This window comes from Hyla sarda, chromosome 1, assembly GCF_029499605.1.
Source record: "Hyla sarda isolate aHylSar1 chromosome 1, aHylSar1.hap1, whole genome shotgun sequence".
NCBI classification, from domain to species: domain Eukaryota; kingdom Metazoa; phylum Chordata; class Amphibia; order Anura; family Hylidae; genus Hyla; species Hyla sarda.
In genome coordinates, this window is record NC_079189.1 from 286,198,401 (window position 1) to 286,222,155 (window position 23,755).

Genomic DNA, 23,755 nt, shown 5'->3' on the forward strand with positions numbered 1-23,755 from the left:
GAGGCACCCGAGATGTTCACATGGTCCCGATTCGTTATACAGGGTGGGCCATTTATATGGATACACCTTAATAAAATGGGAATGGTTGGTGATATTAACCTCCTGTTTTGTGGCACAGTATATGTGAGGTGGGAAACATTTCAAGATGGGTGATGACCATGGTGGCCATTTTGAAGTCGGCCATTTTGAATCCAACTTTAGTTTTTTCAATAGGAAGAGGGTCATGTGACACAAACTTATTGGGAATTTCACAAGAAAAACAATGATGTGCTTGGTTTTTGTAACTTTATTCTTTCATGAGTTATTTACAAGTTTCTGACCACTTATAAAATGTGTACAATGTGCTGCCCATTGTGTTGGATTGTCAATGCAACCCTCTTCTCCCACTCTTCACACACTGATAGCAACACCGCAGGAGAAATGCTAGCACAGGCTTCCAGTATCCGTAGTTTCAGGTGCTGCACATCTCGTATCTTCACAGCATAGACAATTGCCTTCAGATGACCCCAAAGATAAAAGTCTAAGGGGGTCAGATCGGGAGACCTTGGGGCCATTCAACTGGCCCACGACGACCAATCCACTTTCCAGGAAACTGTTCATCTAGGAATGCTCGGACCTGACAACCATAATGTGGTGGTGCACCATCTTGCTGGAAAAACTCGGGGAATGTGCCAGCTCCAGTGCATAAAGAGGGAAACACATCATCATGTAGCAATTTCGCATATCCAGTGGCCTTGAGGTTCCATTGATGAAGAATGGCCCCACTATCTTTGAACCCCATATACCACACCATACCATCAATTTTTGTGTTCCAACAGTCTTGAAGGGATCTATCCAATGTGGGTTTGTGTCAGACCAATAGCAGTGGTTTTGTTTGTTAACTTCATCATTCACATAAAAGTTTGCCTCATCACTGAACAAAATCTTCTGCATAAACTGAGGGTCCTGTTCCAATTTTTGTTTTGCCCATTCTGCAGCACCTGAAACTACGGATACTGAAAGCCTGTGCTCGCATTTCTCCTGCGGTGTTGCTGTCAGTGTATATGAAGAGTGGAAGAAGAGGGTTGCATTGACAATCCAACACAATGGGCAGCACATTGAACACATTTTATAAGTGGTCAGAAACTTGTAAATAACTCATGAAAGAATAAAGTTACGTTAAAACCAAGCAAATCATTGTTGTTTTTCTTGTGAAATTCCCAATAAGTTTGATGTGTCACATGACACTTTTCCTATTGAAAAAAAAAAAAAAGTTGGATTCAAAATGTTCGACTTCAAAATGGCCGTCATGGTAACCACCCATCTTCATAAGTCCCCCCCCATCACATATACTAATGTGACCAACCACAACCACACCACCAACCATTCCCATTTTATTAAGGTGTATCCATATAAATGGCCCACCCTGTAGTCCAAATGTGCTCCGGAATCATCATCTTCAAAGAAGACACAAGAAAAATGTGGGGGTCAGCACTACTGACTACAACACAGGGTTTTAGATCCTATGGAGGCACAGGTGTATTGCTACGGTATATTCCATTGATAGCGGTGCTCAATCCAAAGAGATAGTGATAGCAAATAATCCCATATAGAAGGAAACATGGATTAAGTAAAGAATTTTATTCACTTACATTAGACAGGACAGGACAGAGACATCGGTATGGGGGAGGGAGCAGACAGATTGGAACAATGTCCATTTCGCGGCTGCCTGCCGCTTCTATTGGTTCCAGGAAAATATGTTTAAAATTGTCATCTTCTGACCCCTAACACTTATTTTTCCGTGTACAGGGCGGTATGGGGGCTCATTTTTTTGCACCGTGATCTGAAGTTTTGTACTGATCAGACTTTTTGATGGCTTGTTAAATTTTTTCATGATATAAAAAGTGCCAAAAATACGCTATTTTGGACTTTGGAATTTGTTTGCATGTACGCCATTGATCTTGCGGTTTAATTAACGATATATTTTTATAATTCGGACATTTCCGCACGTGGCTATATCAGATATGTTTATTTATATTTACACTTTTTTTTTTCAAATGGGAAAAGGGGGGTGATTCTAACTTATTAGGGAAGGGGTTAAATGATCTTTATTCACTTTTTTTTTGCAGTGTTATAGCTCCTGTATGCCTGATGAAGCGCACATGCGCGAAACGCATTGCATACTGGGAATAAATGTTTTACTGTCTCCACGTTGTCTGGTCCTTCAGCGCCTGAAGTCCACTTTCCCTTCGAGGTTTTTGTTTTGCAATTGCTACAACGGTGGCACGGCAGCAGTGGACCATTGTTACATATCTTCACCCAAGTTGTGCTGGCTTATGCACAACTTGTTCTGGTAAGCGCTACTATCTTTTAGTGTCTTACTTTGTTTTGGCGATATTACACCATGGAGCGCTCCTTTTCTGTTTTTTTTTTTATAGCTCCTATAGGGGGCTATCACACTGCACACACTGATCTTTTACATTGATCAATGGTTTCTCATAGGAAACCAGTGATCAATGATTCTGCCGCTTGACTGCTCATGCCTGGATCTCAGGCACTGAGCAGTCATTTGGCGATCGGACACCAGGAGGCAGGTAATGGGACCCTCCTCATGTCCTACAGCTGTTCGGGATGCCACGATTTCCCCGCAGCGATCCAAAACAGCCCCCTGAGCTAACCGGCAGCAGTTTCGTTTCACTTTAGACGCGGCGATCAACTTTGAATGCCACATCTAAAGGGTTAATAGCACGCGGCATCGTGATCAGTGCCATGCGCTATTAGCCACGGGTCCCGGCTGTTGCTAGGTGCCGGGCCCGACCCGCTATGAAGCTTCAGAAATAAGTAACATTTCCATTCGTTTTAAAGAACACACCATGAGGACTTCATCCCAAACTTTTGCTACAACATGTAATTTAACGTCCATTGGTAGTACCATAAGTCCATTGAAGAAGAGGATTCAGGAGCACATTTGTGCTATAACGAATCAGCACCATTTGAACATCTCGGGTGCCTCTCGGCACTTCCGTGACATTCACTTAGTTGACATCTCTTCATTAAGCTTCTATGGCGTGGAGCTGGTACGAAAACCGTGGAGAGGCGGTGATCATGTAAAGTTGCTGCAAAACAGAGGTCTTTTGAATACCCACTTTACACACTACCCAACCGTTTGGCTTAAATTACAGAACAGATCCAATACTTCATTACTAACTGATGGTTTTTTGTTTTTTCATAATTTCAGGATAGATGTCAATTTTGCCTGAGTCCCATATGTAATAATTTCTATGTAAATGTCAGTTTTTCTCTGTCTGATGGTATTTTTATTCATGTCCGTGTTTTATTACGATTGAATTGTGTACAGATTGATCCATTTGTAGGGTGGTAGGGGTTAAAGGGAGGTGTTCTTTCCCTGCTCCTCCTCCACACTTCTGGATCCCTATATATACACACACCTGCCTGTATTTGAGTTCTAGCATTGCATTGACAAAGGGTCTTACCGGAAAAACTTTCACGCTGTCTCTACTGTTGCGGTTTTATGCTGGCTGTACCGCTTGCCTTGCGGTTTTTCACTTTTTTCTGAATAAAGCTTTCATCATTTGCCACTGGCTGTTCTATTTGGAGATTTGTAAATTACTTCTATTTAAAAAAAAATCTTAACCCTTCCATTACTTATAAGCTGCTGTATGCTAAAGAGGAAGTTGTGTATTTCTTTCCAGTCTGACCACAGTGATCTCTGCTGACACCTCTGTCCATGTCAGGAACTATTCAGAGTAGGAGCAAATCCCCTTAGCAAACCTCTCCTGCCCTGGATAGTTCCTGACATGGATAGAGGTGTCAGCAGAGAGCAGTGTCATCAGGCAAAAGAACAACTCAACTACCTCTGGAACATACCGCAGTGATAAGTACTGTAAGGATTAAGATTTTTTTAATAGAAGTAATTTACAAATCTGTTTAACTTTCTGGCACCAGTTGATTTGAAAAGTTGTTTTCCACCCGGAGTACCCCTTTAATACGTTATTAAAGTTTTTCGAAAACTATACACAAAAATCAAGAGAAAACAAGGTATACATAGCAAAGTGATCGGCAAATTGCATACACATTGAGTATGAGCGGGTATACATTTTGTTATACAATAACATACAATCAATGTCGGTGTCTCTAACTAAACAAAATAGGAACCACCAGTGGTGGTATGATGATATAAATAAAGCAGGAAGATAGAGAGTAATTAAAAACGGTCAGATGAAAAGGTGGGTATGATAGACCCGGGAAAGAGGGGAGGGTACCTTATACTTGATTCAGTAAACTGATGTGAGAAAAAAATAGAAAGAGGAGGCTCCTGAAGAGCGAAGGGGTGAATGGTTCACCATGCTTGGAAATATTAATTGAACTGGTAATCAACTATATGCGTGTGATAATGTAAAAAGGTTAACAAAGACTGCATGTCCTTAAAGTGTACAGATGTGGACCAACTGAAACGCCTAGAAAAGGAGAGCATTGAATACTACATTCTCTTGAAAAAAAAAAAAAAATTTAAGATATGTGATCAGGCTCTGTTTATTGATCAGGGAGTCTATAGATGGGATAGTCGTTGATTTCAAGTTACTAACTATAGCGATCTTGGATAAGATGCAGATTACAAAGTACAGATCTAAGAGAGGGAGATATTGATTGTAGATGTAGGAAAAGCAGTACTGATTGTGGGGTCCAAGGAAAATTATTTCCTAGTTCCTCCATTAGTAAGAGCTTGTATGAGGTCCAAAAGGAGTGTATGAGCGGGGAAGTCCATAAAACGTGGTACAATGTGCCAGAGGAGCCACACCCGCACCAACTTTTATGAAAAGTGCCTGGTAGATTTTAGCTAAGTGTTCCGGCGTGTAATACCAGCACAGTTGTGTTTTTAAAGCAGATTCTGTGAGACGAGCATTGGAAGGTTGGGCATAGATTTAAATGCCAATTGCCAATCTGCGGTTGAAAACGTGAGGACAAACCCACATTCCTAAGTATGCAGTAGGTAGGACTTATGAAAGGAATTTGACTGGAGTAGGTTGCTATAAATAGATTTCAGACCTTTAACAGGAGAGGAACGGTGGTGGAAGTTGGAGCCATCGGCCACAAACCGCAAAGGTTTAAGGCTGTGGAGAAAGTGGCGTATTTTCAAACATTTGTAAAAAATCATGTGCTAAATGACAGTCAGTTTTCAAAGATTACTATTGCTTCAAGTTGGAAGCTTCATATAAGAAGAGTATGAGTAATACCATTTTGTATCCACAAACTCAAATCCAGCTCCGGAATTATGGCTTGGATAAGGGAAAGAAGGATGTCAGTCGTGGCGGGGGCCACTGAAATTTGGGAAAGAGAAACATAATACAGCCAAGCACTATAGGAGGCCTTCACAATCTGGTTGCGGATGACGGGATCCCTTATATTCCAAAAGGGTAAAATTAATGAGTTGCGAAGGAGGAAACAGCAGTTTTTAATTCAGATCCAAGGGAGATAGGTCCAGGGAGTTGCTCCACCACTACTTCCATGCTAAGACCAGTGTAGTAGCCCCTGATATCAGGAGTGCCAAGGTCGCCGGCATGTTTGGTTTTGCAGGGGGGAGGGTACGAAGAAGTAAAAAAGGAATTTCAGTAGGAGGAACATTTAAAGAAAAAAAAAAGTGGCTACTTTGGTTACCCAGGATATCCTGTCCACTTCTTTTGATATAGATGTTAAAAGGGGATAGTAGTTATCCAGATATAATTTAGAGTGGGGATATGAGAGGCGTATGCCCAAGAATTGCAGGTTAGAAGATTGAATTAGGCTTATGTGACAGATGCACTTTAAGAAGTAGCTACATATCTGTATATAACAAGCAAAATAGATTTTAAAATGGGTTCCTGCTCACAAAAAAAAGCTTCAATTAAAGAAGCACAGAAGCAAATTTCTGATTTACAGCATCAATAGAGTGGGCCAAATATTTCCATCTGATCCTTGCTTACAGTTCATGCTGCAGAGAAAGTTATTTATATAAGACACGGGGGGTTAGAAGACTCCCAAGTGCAGATCCTGGTAAACAAGTTGTTAGCAACACTACTTAAAATGAGCACTATGGGACCTTCCACTAATCTACGCAAGGGGCATAGAAATCAGCATAAGGCCCACCAAATGCAGCTGCTACCGATACTAAGAGGACAAGACCTAACTTATGTCTCTCATGCCAGGGTGTGCCAGATGAAAACTTTGCTTCATTTGTGAAAACAGTTACATGGTTAAGGGGTTAGAAAAATGTTGCTGTCCCTGAAAACTTTGCTTAAAAGGGTACTCCGGTGGAAAACTTTTTTTTTTTAAATATCAACTGGTGCCAGAAGGTTAAACAGATTTGCAAGTTACTTCTGTAAAAAATGTTAATCCTTCCAGTACTTATTAGTTCATTTATTTTTTGAATTTCTTTTCTGTCTGTCCACGGGGCTCTCTACTAACACTGTTCCTGACTTAGTAAGAGGTGTTGGCAGAGAGCATTGTATACAGACAGAAGAGAAATACAAAAAGAAAATAACTTCCTCTGTAGTATACAGCAACTGATAAGTACTGGAAGGATTAAGATTTTTGAATAGAAGTAATTTACAAATCTGTTTAACTTTCTGGCTACAGTTGATAATAAAAAAAAATATATATATTTTTATGTATATCAACTGTAGCTAATATATATATTCATTCCCCCAGAGTACCCCTTTAATCTATAAAAACAACATTTAGGGCACTTCCTTAAATTGTGTTGTGTAAACATTCTAATAAAAAATTAGGGATCGACCGATAGATTTTTTCAGGCCGATACTCTGTGGAGGTTAGGGCCGATAGCCCATAACTTATACCGATATTCCGGCATAAGTTATCGGCTATTTATCGCCCCCTCCGCCAGCGAAACCGCTGCAGATCATTGATTTAAAGGGGGCTCTTTAAATCAATGACCTGCAGCGGCTTTTGCAGTGCCAGAGACCGCTGCCGCCGCCCGCTTCTCTCCCCCTGCCTGTCCTGGGGTCCTGAGTCTTATCAAACCGATAATCTGTCGATCAATATAAAAAAATGGTACAAACAAGTCCATTAATGTTAAGAAGGGCTGCAACGATTAGTCGACGTTATCAATTAAAATCGATAAAGGAAATAGTTGTCAGTGATTTCAGTTATTGAATAATAACAAACCGATTAGTAGTTGGGCTGAAATGTCATAACGCCCGCTCCAAGCCTATTCGGGAGCATAAGGAGAACAGTCACGAGCATGCACTTGCAGTTTACTACGAACTTGCAGTAAACTTTTTAACACCAGGCACAGGAAGTTACAAGGACAGCCTCCGGTCTTTCCTGAGGTCTGAAATCAAGCGGGAATCTGGAAGGAGTAAGCGAGAATAATGGAGAGGCTGGACGAACATCCGACAGACCGTAAAGCTGCTTGTTTTTGTCTCTTCACACTGTAGGGATGTCCATATACAGAGCAAACAGCGTCTGCAGGGTGCTTGGTGTGTAGGATTCATGTGTCATCATTGGAGACCGCTGTGTTTTTGGTAGTTCACACTACTGTCAGGAGCACGCTTCAGCCCTGTGCTCCGAGAGCCGTGTACAGTCATCTATAGATGCCATGGTAACCAACATTTATTTATTTTTTACAACAGCTTTCCTACATACATGTTTATCATGCTGATGAGTGCATGCATAGTGATCGTGCATAACTTCACTATGTGCCTGGCATGGTGACAGCGCCTCAGCATACCATGTGCCAGGCATGACCACAGCTCCTTAGTTCATTGTGGGCCAGGTATTGCCGCAGCGCCTCAGTTCAGTGTGCCAGACACTGGGACGGCGCCTTAGTTCACAGAGTGCCAGGCGGTGCCAGTAACCGTCCCAGTTACTACTTAGTATCTGGACTCTAATGCAACAAGTGTGGGGAACTTTACACTAGGTAACAATTCCCCAGCAGCTTGTAAAGCAGTGTCCCCATATGTGTACTTCCAGCTGATGCAAAACTACAACTCTTAGCATGCCTAAAATCAGAGGATGTCAGGGCATGCTGAGTGACAACTCCATAATAACATTTGGCTACATAGAAGTATCACACTACAGCCTAAAAAAAAAAAAAAAATATCATTTTTAGTTATTAACCAATTAATTTTACCAAAAATAGACTAAATCGATTTTAAAAAATATTGTTAGCTGCAGGCCTAATGTTAAGGATTACATAGCCAGTCATACCTACCCACACCATAGGTTTTAAGGACAAAAACGTAAAGAATGTGGACAATAGGTGCTTCACATGCAGGTATTAAGTTAACTCCCACTAACTTTTCAATTTGCTTATTTTATTTAGAGGAGCTAAACTCTTAATAAATAAGCAATTGCAGTGACCTTCTGTGCACTGCATTTTTTTCATATCTACACTAGCAATGAGCAAGCTAAGAATTTAGCTACAATTTACTCTATTTATGTAGCCTAAATTGTAGTATATCAGGCACGAGGCCACACCCACTTTATGTCAAGCGCCACCCATTTTGCAAGCACAGCCTAAGGCTACTTTCACACTTTGCAAAACGACAGCAGTATAGCGGGAGAAAAATTAGTTCATGCACCTTCTTCTCCCGCTATACTCCTGTAAAACAACAGACCCCATTATAATCAATGGGATCTGGCTGTGCCCGTTGTGACCCCGTCCAGATAACGGGCGTTAAAGGTAGGGATCGACCGATTATCGGTATGGCCGATATTATCGGCCGATAATCATGTTTTTTTGCATTATCGGTATCGGCAATTACCTTATACGGATAAACCGATAATGCCCCGCCCCCGCACCGCCCCGACCAACCGCGACCGCCCCCACCGCGTCGCACCCCCCACAGTAGTGCTGGGCGGTATACCGGTATGGATTTCTGCACATACCGCTATACCGGTCGGGCCCCTCCCCCACCCTCCGAGTCAAGAAAAAAAATAAATAAATAAACTTACCCGTAACGGAGGTGGTCCTTCCTTCCTGTAGTGTCCGGCGCCATTCCGGGTGGAGGGTGAACCGGTCCGGGCTGTCCTTCTCCGAGGGTGCTCTTCTCCACTCCGGGCAGGCTCCGGCCTAGTACGCTGCATAGACGCCGCGACGTCAGGTGCGTCGCTGTGCATGGGCGTTACTGCGCAGCGGCAGCTGCGTTACTAGGCCGGAGCCTGCCAGGAGTGGAGAAGAGGACCCCCGGAGAAGAAGGACAGCCCGGACCGGTGCACCCTCCACCCGGAATGCCGCCGGACACTACAGGAAGGAAGGATGGATGGCCCGGACCACCCTGACAGGTAGGGGAGAGAAGTGGGTGGTGGCGGCCTATGGCACCGCAAAAGCCGCTGCAGTGCATTGATTTAAAGTGCCCGCATTAAATCAATGACCTGCAGCGGTGTCGAGAGGGGATAAATAGCCGATAACTTATACCGGAATATCGGTATAAGTTATCGGCTATCGGCCCTAACCTCCACCGATTATCGGTATCGGCCCTAAAAAAACGATATCGGTCGATCCCTAGTTAAAGGTAAAACAAACAAAGAGCCTAATGGACCCGTTACGGGTGGGTGACAACGGCAGTGTGAAAATAGCCTAAACCTGAAATAAAAGTCAGGGGTTTGTGCAAAAATTTGCAACTTTGAGCCTCTAGTCAGACGTACTGGCTTCATAAGCTTCCATACTGCTCCAAAATACTCTACTTCTTCAGACATTCGTGGAGCAATATTTATAGTTTTTTTCCACCACTCCAGACAAAATTTAAGAAGGTGCAACACAGTGCTGGGCGGTATACTGGTTCATACCGAATACTGAAATTTTCCAGGGGGGAAGCAGTGCCCACGGGTCACAGGTTTTTTTTTTTTTTTTTTGGGGGGGGGGGGGGGGGAGAGAAGCAGCTGTGACTTCTTACCCCATTCCCAGGGGCTTTAAAAACCATGAAATCTCTAAAATGCCTGAGCGTTTTAGAGTAAGATACTTCACTGTGTTACCGAGCCCTGTCTCTGTTTCAGGCAGAGGAAATGTCAGACTAATAAAGAAAACATATTAAATACATTTTTCAAATCCATACAGTATGTTTAAGGGGGAAAAAAAGTCCTCATCTAAGCCAGCAACACAGATGCTGTCCTTTTAACAGCTGAGCTGACTGCAGCAGAAGTCAGCTATCAACATGCAGCAGTGACAAAGACTGTTTACATTTACATTGCTCCTTCCTTCCATTTAGAACAGGAGCCAAGATGCTGTGCCAGATTCTTTAACCCCTTAAGGACGCAGGACCTAAATGTACGTCCTGGTGCGGTGGTACTTAACGCACCAGGACGTACATTTACGTCCTAAGCATAACCGCGGGCATCAGAGCGATGCCCGTGTCATGCGCGGCTGATCCCGGCTGCTGATCGCAGCCAGGGACCCGCCGGCAATGGCCGACGCCCGCGATCTCGCGGGCGTCCGCCATTAACCCCTCAGGTGCCGGGATCAATACAGATCCCGGCATCTGCGGCAGTGCGCGATTTGAATGAATGATCGGATCGCCCGCAGCGCTGCTGCGGGGATCCGATCATTCATAACGCCGCACGGAGGTCCCCTCACCTTCCTCCGTGCGGCTCCCGGCGTCTCCTGCTCTGGTCTGTGATCGAGCAGACCAGAGCAGAAGATGACCGATAGAACAGATCAGTATTAGCAATCATGGTATTGCTATGAATAGTCCCCTATGGAGACTATTCAAGTGTAAAAAAAATTTAAAAAAAATGTAAAAGTAAAAAAAAAAGTGAAAAATCCCCTCCCCCAATAAAAAAGTAAAACGTCCGTTTTTCCTATTTTACCCCCAAAAAGTGTCCAAATTTTTTTTTTATAGACATATTTGGTATCGCCGCGTGCGTAAATGTCCGAGCTATTAAAATAAAATGTTAATGATCCCGTACGGTTAACGGCGTGAACGAAAAAAAATTTAAAAAGTCCAAAATTCCTACTTTTTTAATACATTTTATTAAAAAAAAAAAAAAATGTATTAAAAGTTTTTTATATGCAAATGTGGTATCAAAAAAAAGTACAGATCATGGCGCAAAAAATGAGCCCCCATACCGCCGCTTATACGGGAAAATAAAAAAGTTATAGGTCATCAAAATAAAGGGATAATAAACGTACTAATTTGGTTAAAAAGTTTGTGATTTTTTTTAAGAGCAACAATAATATAAAAGTATGTAATAATGGGTATCATTTTAATCGTATTGACCCTCAGAATAAAGAACACATGTCATTTTTACCATAAATTGTACGGCGTGAAAACGAAGCCTTCCAAAATTAGCAAAATTGCGTTTTTCGTTTTAATTTCCCCACAAAAATAGTGTTTTTTGGTTGCGCCATACATTTTATGATATAATGAGTGATGTCATTACAAAGGACAACTGGTCGCGCAAAAAACAAGCCCTCATACTAGTCTGTGGATGAAAATATAAAAGAGTTATGATTTTTAGAAGGCGAGGAGGAAAAAATGAAAACGTAAAAATTAAATTGTCTGAGTCCTTAAGGCCAAAATGGGCTGAGTCCTTAAGGGGTTATAGGGGTATTCCAGGATTTTTTTTATTTGACTATGCTACAGGGGCTGTAAAGTTAGTGTAGTTCATAATATAGTGTCTGTACCTGTGGGTGACTGTTTTCTCACAATTCTTATGCGATTTTCACCACACTATTTATTTTTACCAGCATAAAAAAGGACTGTTGTCTCAGATTTTTCCCAGGTTGCAATGGGTCCGAGACCTGACTCACTAGTCAGCTGAATGGGTGGAGCGATCGCTTGGTGGGAGAGAGATCCATCTGCAACAGCTGTAAGCACCCTGACTGAAAACCACAGGTCTTTTGAATGGATGCACCTCATTTATGTTTCAATGGGTGGGGTGGCTGATGTGTGGAAGGGGGGGGGGGGAGGGGGAATGGAATTCTGGGATTTGTAGCCAAAAAAAAGAAAAGTCGAACAGGAAATACAAGTTTACAAAAAACTAGCCAGTGTGATGGTAATCTCACAACATAGCCATTTAGCCCCAAGACAAGAGCAGATTCTTTCTAAGCATGTCCATTACTGCCTGCCAGGTACGTACTAAAATCACCTTATGGTGGAGAACCCATTTAAGACCGATGGAAGCGGCACCCCACAAGCACCAAAGACCTAGAGTAGTGTTTGTTGGGGGTCCTACTGTAGGGTCCATATTTTGGTAACATCTAGTTCCACACATCGGAATTATTTCGCCAGCATGAGCAAAGATTTCTGCAAGCCCCATTCACATGATAGTTGCTGAAATTTCTTTATCAAATCTGACACTCGTGAACTTGTACACCGTGTACATCCCAGCTGGTATTTGTCCTTACAACATGCTGGAAAACGTTATTTAGCAGTTCATTTGTTGGTGTACTATAGACTAGAGGAGGAAGCTTCTCACTAGAGACAAGATGCAGATCTGATATTTCTGCTTTTACTTTGTGTGGTAGCAGTGGGCTCTGTACATACATAGCGAGAGACTTAAACTTAACCATTACAAGAAGCTGTGTCCACCTTTCCTTCTAGCTGGGCAGTATTATAAAACCTTATGCGGCATATAAAACTGCCTGTGTAAATTTCAGGCTCCTGGCCAGAGGTGCGCAACTGTTCAACGTAACTGTCATATCATCCCACATTAGAACGCATTGGCAAACTTACCAGATTTGCTTTTAGAAAGTTTATAGGAAAATCAGATGTATACAATTCTCTTGTACCTTTGAACCATCAACAAAAGGCAAAAGGATATGCTCACCCCTACTTCTGACTAGATCCTAGCCCAAAGCTTCATTCCACCATTCAGAGTGCAGCAAATTCAGAGTGGGCATTCTGCTGAAATAAATATAAGGTACAACTCTATCCCTGAAATTCTGTACAGAAAACCTTTGCTAATGATATGTATAAGGATAAGGATTCCACTCCGCCAGATAAAACGCCAGAGCAATTTCTAGCTTCTGACATTCTTGCATTTGAGTGGAAATTGCATTTTGGCCCCTTTGGAGTTTTTTTTTTCAAAATATGTTGGGTACCAGAAAAAAAAAAAAAAGTTGCAGTAGTGATGGCAAAAAAAATGTTAACAAATTATTTTAGTTTTTTTTTAATAAAGTGTGTGTTTAACTTATTCTCTATTTTTTACATTTTTTAGGTACGGTAGTACTACTACCCCCAGCATGGAACAGACTGTTCCATGATAGGAGTAGTAGTGCCTGTACTAATAAGACATATCGCCCCGGGTGTCACTCCTGACACCCGATGTGATCGTCCATAATATAGCAGAGATGCGGAGCGGCTCTATACAGCACTCGCATCTCTGCACTGTATTCCGGCCAGTGATGTGAATAGAAATTCACATCATTCATATTTTCCGCCCAGAGTGGGGATTGGCCGGATGGTTGCAGGCAGGGAAATATGAATCAGTAATGTTCTATTCATATCACTGGCCGGCCGGAGTATAGTGCAGAGATGCGAGCGCTGTAGTGAGCCGCTCCGCATCTCTGCAATAGATAGGATGATGGCACTGGGTGTCAGGAATGACACCTGCTGTAATCTTTCCTTAACTGCAGGTACTACTGCTCCCAACATGGAGCACACTCTGCTCCATGCTGGGAGCTATAGTACCTGCATTAATAGACATATCGCAGCGATTGTCACTTCTGACACCTGTTGCAATCTGTCTATTAATGTAGGTACTACAGCTCCCAGCACGGAGCAGAGTGTGCTCCATGTTGGAAGCAGTAGTACCCACAGTTAAGGAAAGATCACAGCAGGTTTCACTCATGACACCTGCTGTGATCCTCCTGTATAATGTATAGATGTGGCCGGCCGCTCTTCTATGGTCCCCTGCACTGACGTGTATATACACACACATATTCCTATTTCCCACAGAGAGCTGTGATTGGCTGGAACCATCAGGCCAAAAAACAAAAAAAACAAGTGGAATTCCAGCCTGATGGGAGATCGGAGTGTTTCTCCTCTTTAAAAGAACACTCCAGGCAAACTGACATAAGCGTACTAAGTGGCCAGTATATCACAGGATTAATGAATCACAGTGTCATGCACCGCCCCATAAGGGCCTGCACTAGGTGTAAAATCACTCTCGCCCTCAGCATTTCTTTAACAAAATCTATATTTTGTTGTTAAGATTACAATATGAATAAATCAATGCTATTTGAAAGAAACATAGATAGTGCTACCCCCCCCCCCCTTTTTTTTTTTTTTTTTTTTTTTTTTTTTAAGTATTTTTATACAGTCTCTTTGCAGATGCACATTATTAAAAGCTGCCTCAGGGAGAATATGGGCTATGAAGAAGTCTGTTTTTCCGGTTACAGAGTGGGGATAGCTCACCTCTGAACATACTGCTGGATGCAATCAAAACTCCCTTGAGGGCTGTCCCTGCCAACGTTTGATAGATAGAATGTGAAAGTTCGCACTTCCGTAGGGCAGTCTGGTCGAGGGATGGTGATTTGCTGTGAAATAAACATGGCATTCAGAATATATATGACATATTACGTTAACAGACAATGAACGTAGCTATGGATATTTAACATTATGCAGGGTCTGGAAAAAAACAAAAACAACTGCCCATCCATTGTATGTAAACATTTTATGACTTACCTTACTTATATTCTGTGGTCAAACCCATTTGACCAACCTGTAAAGGCACCCGGCCAGGTAGCTCTATGTGTCTACTCATAGCGGCAAATTTCCCGCCATAGAAATCCGCTGCAACGAGCAGACACACACAGCTAATAAGACACAGCCAGGTGTTTGCTCTGCAGTCCCTCTGACTGCCGTTGGCGCATCTGCAGTGTAAAATACGCTGCAGATGCACCTTGTGTGACCCTGCCCTTATGCTCAAACTGTTCCTTAACAAGGCTGAATAAAGAAGTCTAGGGAGATTTATCAAAACCTGTGCAAAGGAAATGTGGTGCAGCTGCCCAAAGCAACCAGATTTCCTTAATTTCTCTGAGGTTTAAAAAAATTGGAAGCAGCAAGCTGGCTAGTTGCTATGGGCAATAGCTCCACTTCTACTTTGAACAGGTTTTGATAAATCTCCCCCATCAAGTTTTACATTTTGGATTGTGCCAAAACATCTCCTGTTTTGTTCAAAGCAGGAGCGTGGTGCTTTGAGGTACAGTGGCTTTTATTGTTTTATTGCAGGAAGGGCACATACAACATTTTTACATTTTCCAGGATAAGGAAAACAGAGCTGCTTTCTTCTCAAAACAGCATCACTCAGGTCCCCTGCTTGTGTGTAACTTAGGCCCCTTTCACACTGCCATTGCGTCCCATCAAGAATGGCCGTTGAAGTTGTTTTTGTGTGTGTGCCTTAAACAGCCGTTCTCTTGAAGTGGCACAATGGGTCCCGGCGGCTCCTGTTTACTGTGATGGGTTGGGTGCCTTTTTTTATTTTTATTTTTTTTTACAAAAATAGCAGGAGAAGAAGACTGTGCAAGCAGTATTGTTTCTCCCACTATTCTCCCCTGACAGGCATCACAACGGCAGTGTGAATGGAGCCATGTGTTAATACTACACACAAACTAAGGATAGGCCAGGGGCTGAATTTAGAAGAAAATAAAGGTGTTGTTACCTAGGAATATATAAACAGAGTGTATATCTTCTAAAACAGCACCGCCCCTGTCCTCAGGTTGTATGTGGTATTACAACTTTGCTCATTTCATTTCAACGGAACTGAGCTGCAGTACCACCCACAACATGGGGACAGGTGTAGTGCTGTTTTATTTGCTTTTGTTTTTATTTTTAAGAAATCAGATGTTTTCTAATCCTGGATAACCCCTTTAACTTTCTATTCTAGGATAACCTTTAAGATACTCCTGTGAATTACCGTAATCACTATTTCCCCAAAACAATAAATATATAGGAGAAAATCCTTCACAACATAAAGATCTATTTGAAGGGGCGTCCGGCAATGAATTTTATTTATTTTTTAACAGAGGCCAGGATGGGCTGAAAAAGGAAAATAAGCAGTACATCCACAAACATCCTACTCAAATTATTACTTTTGACCCATGGAAATCATTGGGAGACAATGTTTTACACAGCTGAAAATGAATAATGTGAACACTCATTAAAAAACGAATTCTCTGTAACGCAAGATCTGGCCACTGCAGTAAAATACAATAGCTACCAAAACAGTTCATGTGAATATACACCAAGTAGCAGTTCAGTCAGTGAATGAAAAATGATTGGTAGTAGATAGAATTCACACACAACATGAACATAGTGGGTGAAATGCCATTGGTACGATGACTGAAATCAAGAGGACCATTTGCTTGTTTCAATTTTAGTGTTTATGCAAATTTTATTCCTTTGAAAGCATTTAATATGAGCGCTTTATTTTGGCTGGAATCACTAAAGTAAGGCAGCCTAAATTATATAACCATATCTAGACAGAATAGCTATGCTGTACTTTTTAACACTATGGTGTCCCATGAATTGTAGCTTCAATTAACCCCTTAAAGGGGTAGTCTGGTGGAATTTTTTTTTTTTTTTAAATCAACTGGTGCCAGAAATTTTAACAGATTTGTAAATTGTGAAAAAAATAAAATAAAATGACCATAAACCTCAAGGACAATATCAGATAAACTGATATATGATGGTAAAGAATGAATGAGCAGTGTTTCAGATGTATGATGAAAATTATAGGTAATTTTTATTAAAACACATTTATATTCATTTAACAATACTCTCCTATCACAGGGCCCTTGTGAGGAGGTGAATACTTATAAACAATAAAAGTTTAAAATATAATCGCACCACTATGTTTTCAATAGTCCAGCATTTGATAATATAGAATCGCATTAGTAATCACTGTCTGCACATAATAGTATAGGCATATGGGTTCAAGTCCATAATAAAGACACAGATGTCTATATATATTTACCAGCCAGATGTAGATTGATATTGTTCCAAGAAACTGGTGCTGGCAAGCACCCGTCCGTGCCGAGGTGTAAAACTAAGCTGCACTACTGCGAAATTGTGATAGAAATATTGCCTGAATATGTGGCAAGATATGCATACTGGATTTGAAGGTCTCCGTGAAAACAGTACACCTTAGGGCTGCTTTCACACTATGAAAAGCTATTTTGTGATGGAAGATAGTAACGAGAGAAATAGTGCATGCCTGCATCGTCCGTCACAAAATAACGTCCGTTCTTAATAACAGTCGATAACGGGTTAAAACGGCTATTAGAAAAATCCCATAGCCTATAATGGGATTTTCTAACGTCCGTTAGGGATTTTCTAATGGCCGTTTAACCCCGCAATCAACCGCTATTTTATAACGGGCGTTATATAATGGGTACTTTTCATAGTGTGAAAGCAGCCTAACTAGCAGCAGGTTTCCCGCAATGTGAAACCCGCTGCTAGTAATAGCGTGTGAACGCACTCTTACACATTCCACAAAGGGTTAACCGGACCATTAATCATACAACATTTTCAAAAGACTATTTAGACTTTTGAAAAACTAAAGCGTATCAGTGGGGGTGTAAAAAAAAAAAAATATTTAAAAAAAAATTGTATCTTACCCCTTGGTTACCTTGGAATCGAATAGCTGGCTTCAAGCTTATGGAGTCCTGGAAGGCAAAAATAGAGATATGTAAGCAATAAATAAATAAATAAAAAAGCTAACCAAATGAAGCCCATGTTCACAGGAGTTATATCGTCCTTTATGAAACAAAGAACAAAATCTGCATAGTTTATAGGTTTTCACTGTGGGTATTCCATATTGTTCCCACACTCCAACAAACACTGAAAAATTAAAAATGCTTCCTATAACATTGTTACATTCGGGACAGGGACTGAACATTCTCTGTGCAGGGTTGAATAAAATAATATTCAGGAAGCATTTCCTAGTAGTAGCTGTAAACAACCAAGACGAAACCCGGGAGACCCCACCTGAAGTCAAAGTATTCTTTGGGATATTTTGGTGTCCACTGTGGAACAGACGGCCCAGCTCTGTTTACCACCACTGAACAAATCAAAAATGGTGCAACGGCAGAAATGTAAACCTAGCCTAATTCTTGGCTTCCAAGGACAAGCCTCCAGTATGGTAGTCCTGAAAAAAACACTTTTCCCCAAGGGCTGTAGAGGTCAGGCTGTATTTTCTCTTTTTAAGGGTGCATTCACACGCTATTACTAGGAGCGGGTTTCACGCTGTGAGTTACACTACCATCGATTTGAATGGGTCCGCAGACAGTCCTCAATAGTGTCAGATTCGCGGACTGACCACGGACCCATTTAAATCAATGGTAGCGTAACTCGCAGCGGGAAACCCGCTACTAGCGTGCGAACACACCCTAAAGCAATGAGACTTACTTTATAAAGTTCTGCCAAATGGTGTCCAAAACATGTGCAACTGAATATGGTGGTGCTACCTCCAGCATATGAATGGGTTATGTCTTCACAAACAATAGCTCAATTTAAAGAAGAAACCATAGGAAAGCATGATCTATTCATGGCCTACATTTACACAGCTGGATTACAATACATTATTAGTCGAGCTAGCATGACAATATTGAGACTTTGCTGCCTCTGAAAGTGCAATCTCAATGGATTCCCCAGAGACCACTGTAAGGGGCCATCTTCTTAGAAAGCCACCTGCTGAGATTTCCCCAGTAAAGCCATAGAAAGATTTACTGAAAGCCTTCATTTCAGTTATGAGTGGTGGGAGAAGATATGAACTAGTGGGGTGCGAGGTTCAGGAAGTAACAAAAAAAAACATGGCTCCCTCATATGTGCCCAGTAAAAAGTGTGACAAGGTAAGCCCCAAATTTTACCAAGGGACAGCTTGCAAAGAAGAAAGGATTGAGAGCATAGCTTTAACCCCTTAAGGACCACGGGTTTTTCCACTTATGATTTTTAAAAGGTGAGGAGGAAAAAACAAAACTAAATTTTGCACCTAAAAATCCATATGAAGGCTTATTTTTTGCTCCACCAATTCTACTTTGTAATGACATCAGTCATTTTACCCAAAAATCTACGGCGAAACGGAAAAATAAATAATTATTGTGCTACGAAATTGAAGAAAAAATGCAATTTTGTAACTTTTGGGTGCTTCTGTTTCTATGCAGTACATTTTTCGGTATAAATGACACCTTATCTTTATCCTGTAGGTCCATACTATTAAAATGATACCCTACTTATATAAGTTTGATTTTGTCGCTCTTCTGGAAAAAATAACTACATGCAGGAAAAGTTATATGTTTAAAATTGTCATCGTCTGACCCCTATAACTTATTTTTTAACTTATATTTTCCGCATATGGGGTGGTATGAGGGCTCATTTTTTGCACCATGATCATAATTTTTTTTTTGTAACCTTTTTGTATTGATCAGACTTTTTGATCGCTTTTTATTCATTTTTTCATGATTTAAAAGTGTGACCAAAAATACGATATTTTGGAATTTGGAATTTTTTTGTGTGTACGCCATTGACCGTGCGGTTTAATTAATGATATTCTTTTTATAGTACGGACATTTATTCACGTGGCGATACCACATATCTTTATATTTCTTTTTATTAACATTTTTAATTTTTTAAATGGGAAAAGGGGGTTGATTTGGACTTTTATTAGGGAAAGGGTTAAATCACATTTTTTTTATTTATTTATTTTTTTTACACTTTTTTTGCAATGTTATAGCCCCCATAGGGGACTATAAGATTGCATGCACTGATTGCCAGCACTGTTGACTGCAAAGCCATAACTTTGCACTGATCAGTGTTATCGGCGGTCGATTGCTCAAGCCTGGATCTCAGGCTTGGAGCAATCAAACGCCGATCGGACGTGCCGGAGGAAGGACCTCCGCTCGTGTCCCAGCTGATCGGGACACTGCATTTTCACTGCGATGGTCCCGATCAGCCTCAATGAGCAGCCGGGAAGCTTTTACTTTCGTTTTAGACGCGCCGTTCAACTTTGAGCTGCTGTCTACTACAGAGGAAGTTATTTTCTTTCTGACCTCAGTGCTCTCTGCTGACACCTCTGTCTGTGTCAGGAACTGTTCAGAATAAGCAAATCCCAATAGCAAACCTCTCCTGCTCTGAACAGTTACTGACATGACAGAGGTGTCAGCAGAGAGCACTGTGGGTCAGACTGAAAAATTCAAAAAGAAAAGAACTTCCTCTGTAGTATAAGCTGTACTGGGAGGATTCAGATGTTTAAATAGAAGTACCGGTAATTTACAAATCTGTATAACTTTTTGGCATCAGTTGAGTTGAAAAAAATACAATTAAAATGTTTTCCAGCATAGTACATATAAAAGAGGACTCTGCACAGTAGTGATAAAAGCACTCCATTATACTGAATTGTTGAAAAGAACTTCGAACACAGTAAGGCTGGGTCCACACTACGTTTTGTCCCATACGGGAGCGCATACGGCAGGGGGGAGCTAAAATCTCGCGCTCCCGTATGTCACCGTATGCGTTCCCGTATGTCATTCATTTCAATGAGCCGACCGGAGTGAAACGTTCGGTCCGGTCGGCTCATTTTTGCGCCGTATGCGCTTTTGCAACCGGACCTAAAACTGTGGTCAACCACGGTTTTAGGTCCGGTTGTAAAAGCGCATACGGCGCAAAAATGAGCCGACCGGACCGAACGTTTCACTCCGGTCGGCTCATTGAAATGAATGACATACGGGAGCGCATACGGTGACATACGGGAGCGCGAGCTTTTAGCTCCCCCCTGCCGTATGCGCTCCCGTATGGGACAAAACATAGTGTGAACCCAGGCTAACACAGTTTGTAAGGTTGAAAAAATAAATAAAAAGACAGGAGTCCAAGTTCAACCTAAACCCTACTGTGTTGATCCTGAGGAAGGCAAAAACTCCCCATGAAGCTGATGCCAAATGCCCCCTTTAGGCTGGGTTCACAGCACGTTTTGTTAAATACGGTTCCCGTATACAGCTGGGAGGAGGGGGCGGGGCTTAATCGCGGCACCTGCACGTTTTTTGAGCCGACCGGAGTGAACCGCAGCCTCCGATCGGCTTAGTTTTCGGCCGTATGCGGTTTCCCGCGGTCGACCACGTTTTGCCTGCGGTCGGGAAACCGCATACGGGCGAAAACGAAGCCGACCGGAGGCTGCGGTTCACTCCGGTCGGCTCATAGACATACATTAAATACGGTTCCCGAATACGGCGGAGTGTGGGTGCCGCGATTAAGCCCCCCCCCCCCCTCCTCCCAGCCGTATACGGGAACCGTATTTAAGGGCCGATACCGATAATCGGTGGAGGTTAGGGCCGATAGCCGATAACTTATACCGATATTCCGGTATAAGTTATCGGCTATTTATCCCCCCGCGACAACGCTGCAGATCATTGATATAAAGCGGGCGATTTAAATCAATGCACTGCAGTGGCTTTTGCGCTGCCATAGGCCGCCGCCAACACCACCCGCTTCTCTCCCCCTACCTGTCAGGGTGGTCCGGGCCATCCATCCTTCCTGTAGTGTCCGGCGGCATTCTGGGTGGAGGGTGAACCGGTCCGGGCTGTCCGGCGGTCATCTCCACTCTGGGCAGGCTCCAGCCTAGTACGCTGCATAGACGACGCTGCGCAGTGACGCCCGTGCGCAGCGACGCACCTGACTTCACGGCGCAGCGGCATCTATGCAGCTACTAGGCCAAAGCCTGCCCGGAGTGGAGAAGATGACCGCCGGAGAAGGACAGCCCGGACCGGTTCACCCTTCACCAACCGGAACGCCCCTGGACACTGCAGGAACGATGGATGGCCCGGACCACCCCCATTACGGGTAAGTTAAACATTTTTTGACTCGGAGGGTGGGGGAGGGGCCCGACCGGTATAGCGGTATGGGCAAAAATCCATACCGATATACCGCCCAGCACTACGGTGGGGGGTGCGGCGGGTCGGGGGGGGGGGCGGTCGCGGTGCGGCGGTTCGGGGGGGGGGGGGGGGGGCGGTCGCGGTGCATTATCGGCAAGGTAATTGCCGATACCGATAATGCCCAAAATCGTGATTATCGGCCGATAACATCGGCCATACCAATAATCGGTCGATCCCTATTCTATAGTCTCACTGCTCTTCCAGAAAAGAATCCGTCTGTGAGGATTGTGAAACCTTCTTTCCTCTAGAAGTAGAGGATGCCCCTTGTCATGGTTCCCGGCCTAGGTATAAAACTCTCGGTATTGTCCAATCACATAATTGGTACATTGGGGGAAATTTATCAAAATCTGTGCAGGGGAAGAGTGCTGCAGTTGCCCATAGCAACCAATCAGATCACTTCTTTAATTTTTAAAGGGGCCTTTTCTAAAATGAAAGAAGCTATCTGATTGGTTGCTGTGGGCAACTGCAGCACTCTTACTCTGCACAGGTTTTGATAACTTTCCCCCATTGTGATCAAATTGCCCCTAAAAAAGTATTTTCTCTAAACTAGATAATCCCAAGCTTGATAACTGTCTTGGTCCTGTAATCCTCCCATACCATTAATAATCTTTGTCGCCCTCCTCTGCACCCTCTCCAGTTCAGCCGTGTCCTTCTTATATACAGGTGCCCAGAATTGAACACAATACTCCTTATGTGGTCTGACTAGTGATTTATACAGCGGCAAAACTATGTCCTTGTCACAAGCCTCTATGCTTCTCTTTGTACATCCCATGACTTTTTAGCCTTGGCAGCCGCTGCTTGGCTCTGGTTGCTAAACTTGAGTTTACTGTCCCCCAGTACCCCCCATGTCTTTTTCGGTAGAAGTTTTATCTAATGTCTTGTTATATAGCACAAAATTGTACATTTTGTTTTTACGGCACAAGTGCATTACCTTATATTTCTCCACATTAAACTTCATTTGCCATGTCTGTGCCTAAGCCCCCAGCTTCCCCAGATCCCTCTGTAATATTATGTTATAGTCAGCGTATTTCCCCAAACACACTTTTATATTGCATTACTTAAATGAAGTTTGACATACAACAGATGTACAGTATTTTTCTATTACAAATTCTGAGCTATATCTAAGGGCCCTTTAATATGGTCCGACTGCTGTCACAATCCAATTTTTTTTTTATTTGTAAAATTGGGGACTATTATAGAAAGGATTAGTTATATTTTTTTAAACATTTTTGACTACATTTTTAGACCCACACAAGGGAAACTTTTATAAGCAATGATTTCATTACTAGTTCATATCGATGCAATGCATATGTATTGCATTGATCAGCATTTGATGTGCAGATAGCACCCTGCACCCATCATGTATAAAATGGGTTAAGCTCCCAAGACCACTTCATATTTCTCCACCTAACAGATGTCACACATCGGTCAGAAAGACTGGTAAAAACCCAATCTGACCTAGACCTGTTTAATTCAAGCTTTCTTTTTTTTAGCAGATCCTGTCAAAATCAGCAATATATGCGAACAAAGATCTGCCTTTATAAAGCTTTAAAAATAAGCTGTCCGATGCTTTCACATAGTGTAATTAATCCCATAGACTTGCATTGAGGGGGCATGGCCGTGAAAAGTGGGGATTGACCGTGATGTCACGAGCCCCCGCCCCACATTGCCAGTCATCCGGTATTAAACTAAGTTCGCTCCGTGCACCGGATGTCTGGGGTGCCGCAGCTGAGATTCACAGGGGTCCCCAACAGCGGGACCCCCCGCGATCAGAGATATTATCCCCTATCCTTTGGATAGGTGATAAAGATGTCTAGGGGTGGAGTAACCCTTTAAACTGCCAGTCAAATGCAGAAGAAGGAGGCAAGTAGTGATGGGGGATGGCAATGCTGG

At 42.5% G+C, this 23,755-nt stretch overlaps 1 protein-coding gene across 2 annotated transcripts in view; it reads right to left on the reverse strand.

Annotated features, from left to right (window-relative positions):
• The window catches only part of ELL (elongation factor for RNA polymerase II), a 107,002-nt gene that overhangs the window by 57,028 nt on the left and 26,219 nt on the right, over positions 1-23,755 (reverse strand). For both annotated transcript variants that reach the window (XM_056574424.1, XM_056574434.1), the window contains exons 2-3: positions 17,558-17,605; positions 14,355-14,476 (exon numbers count right to left, since the gene is read on the reverse strand). In XM_056574424.1, the coding sequence (XP_056430399.1) occupies positions 14,355-14,476; positions 17,558-17,605 (170 nt within the window). The remainder of the gene's footprint in view (positions 1-14,354; positions 14,477-17,557; positions 17,606-23,755) is intronic.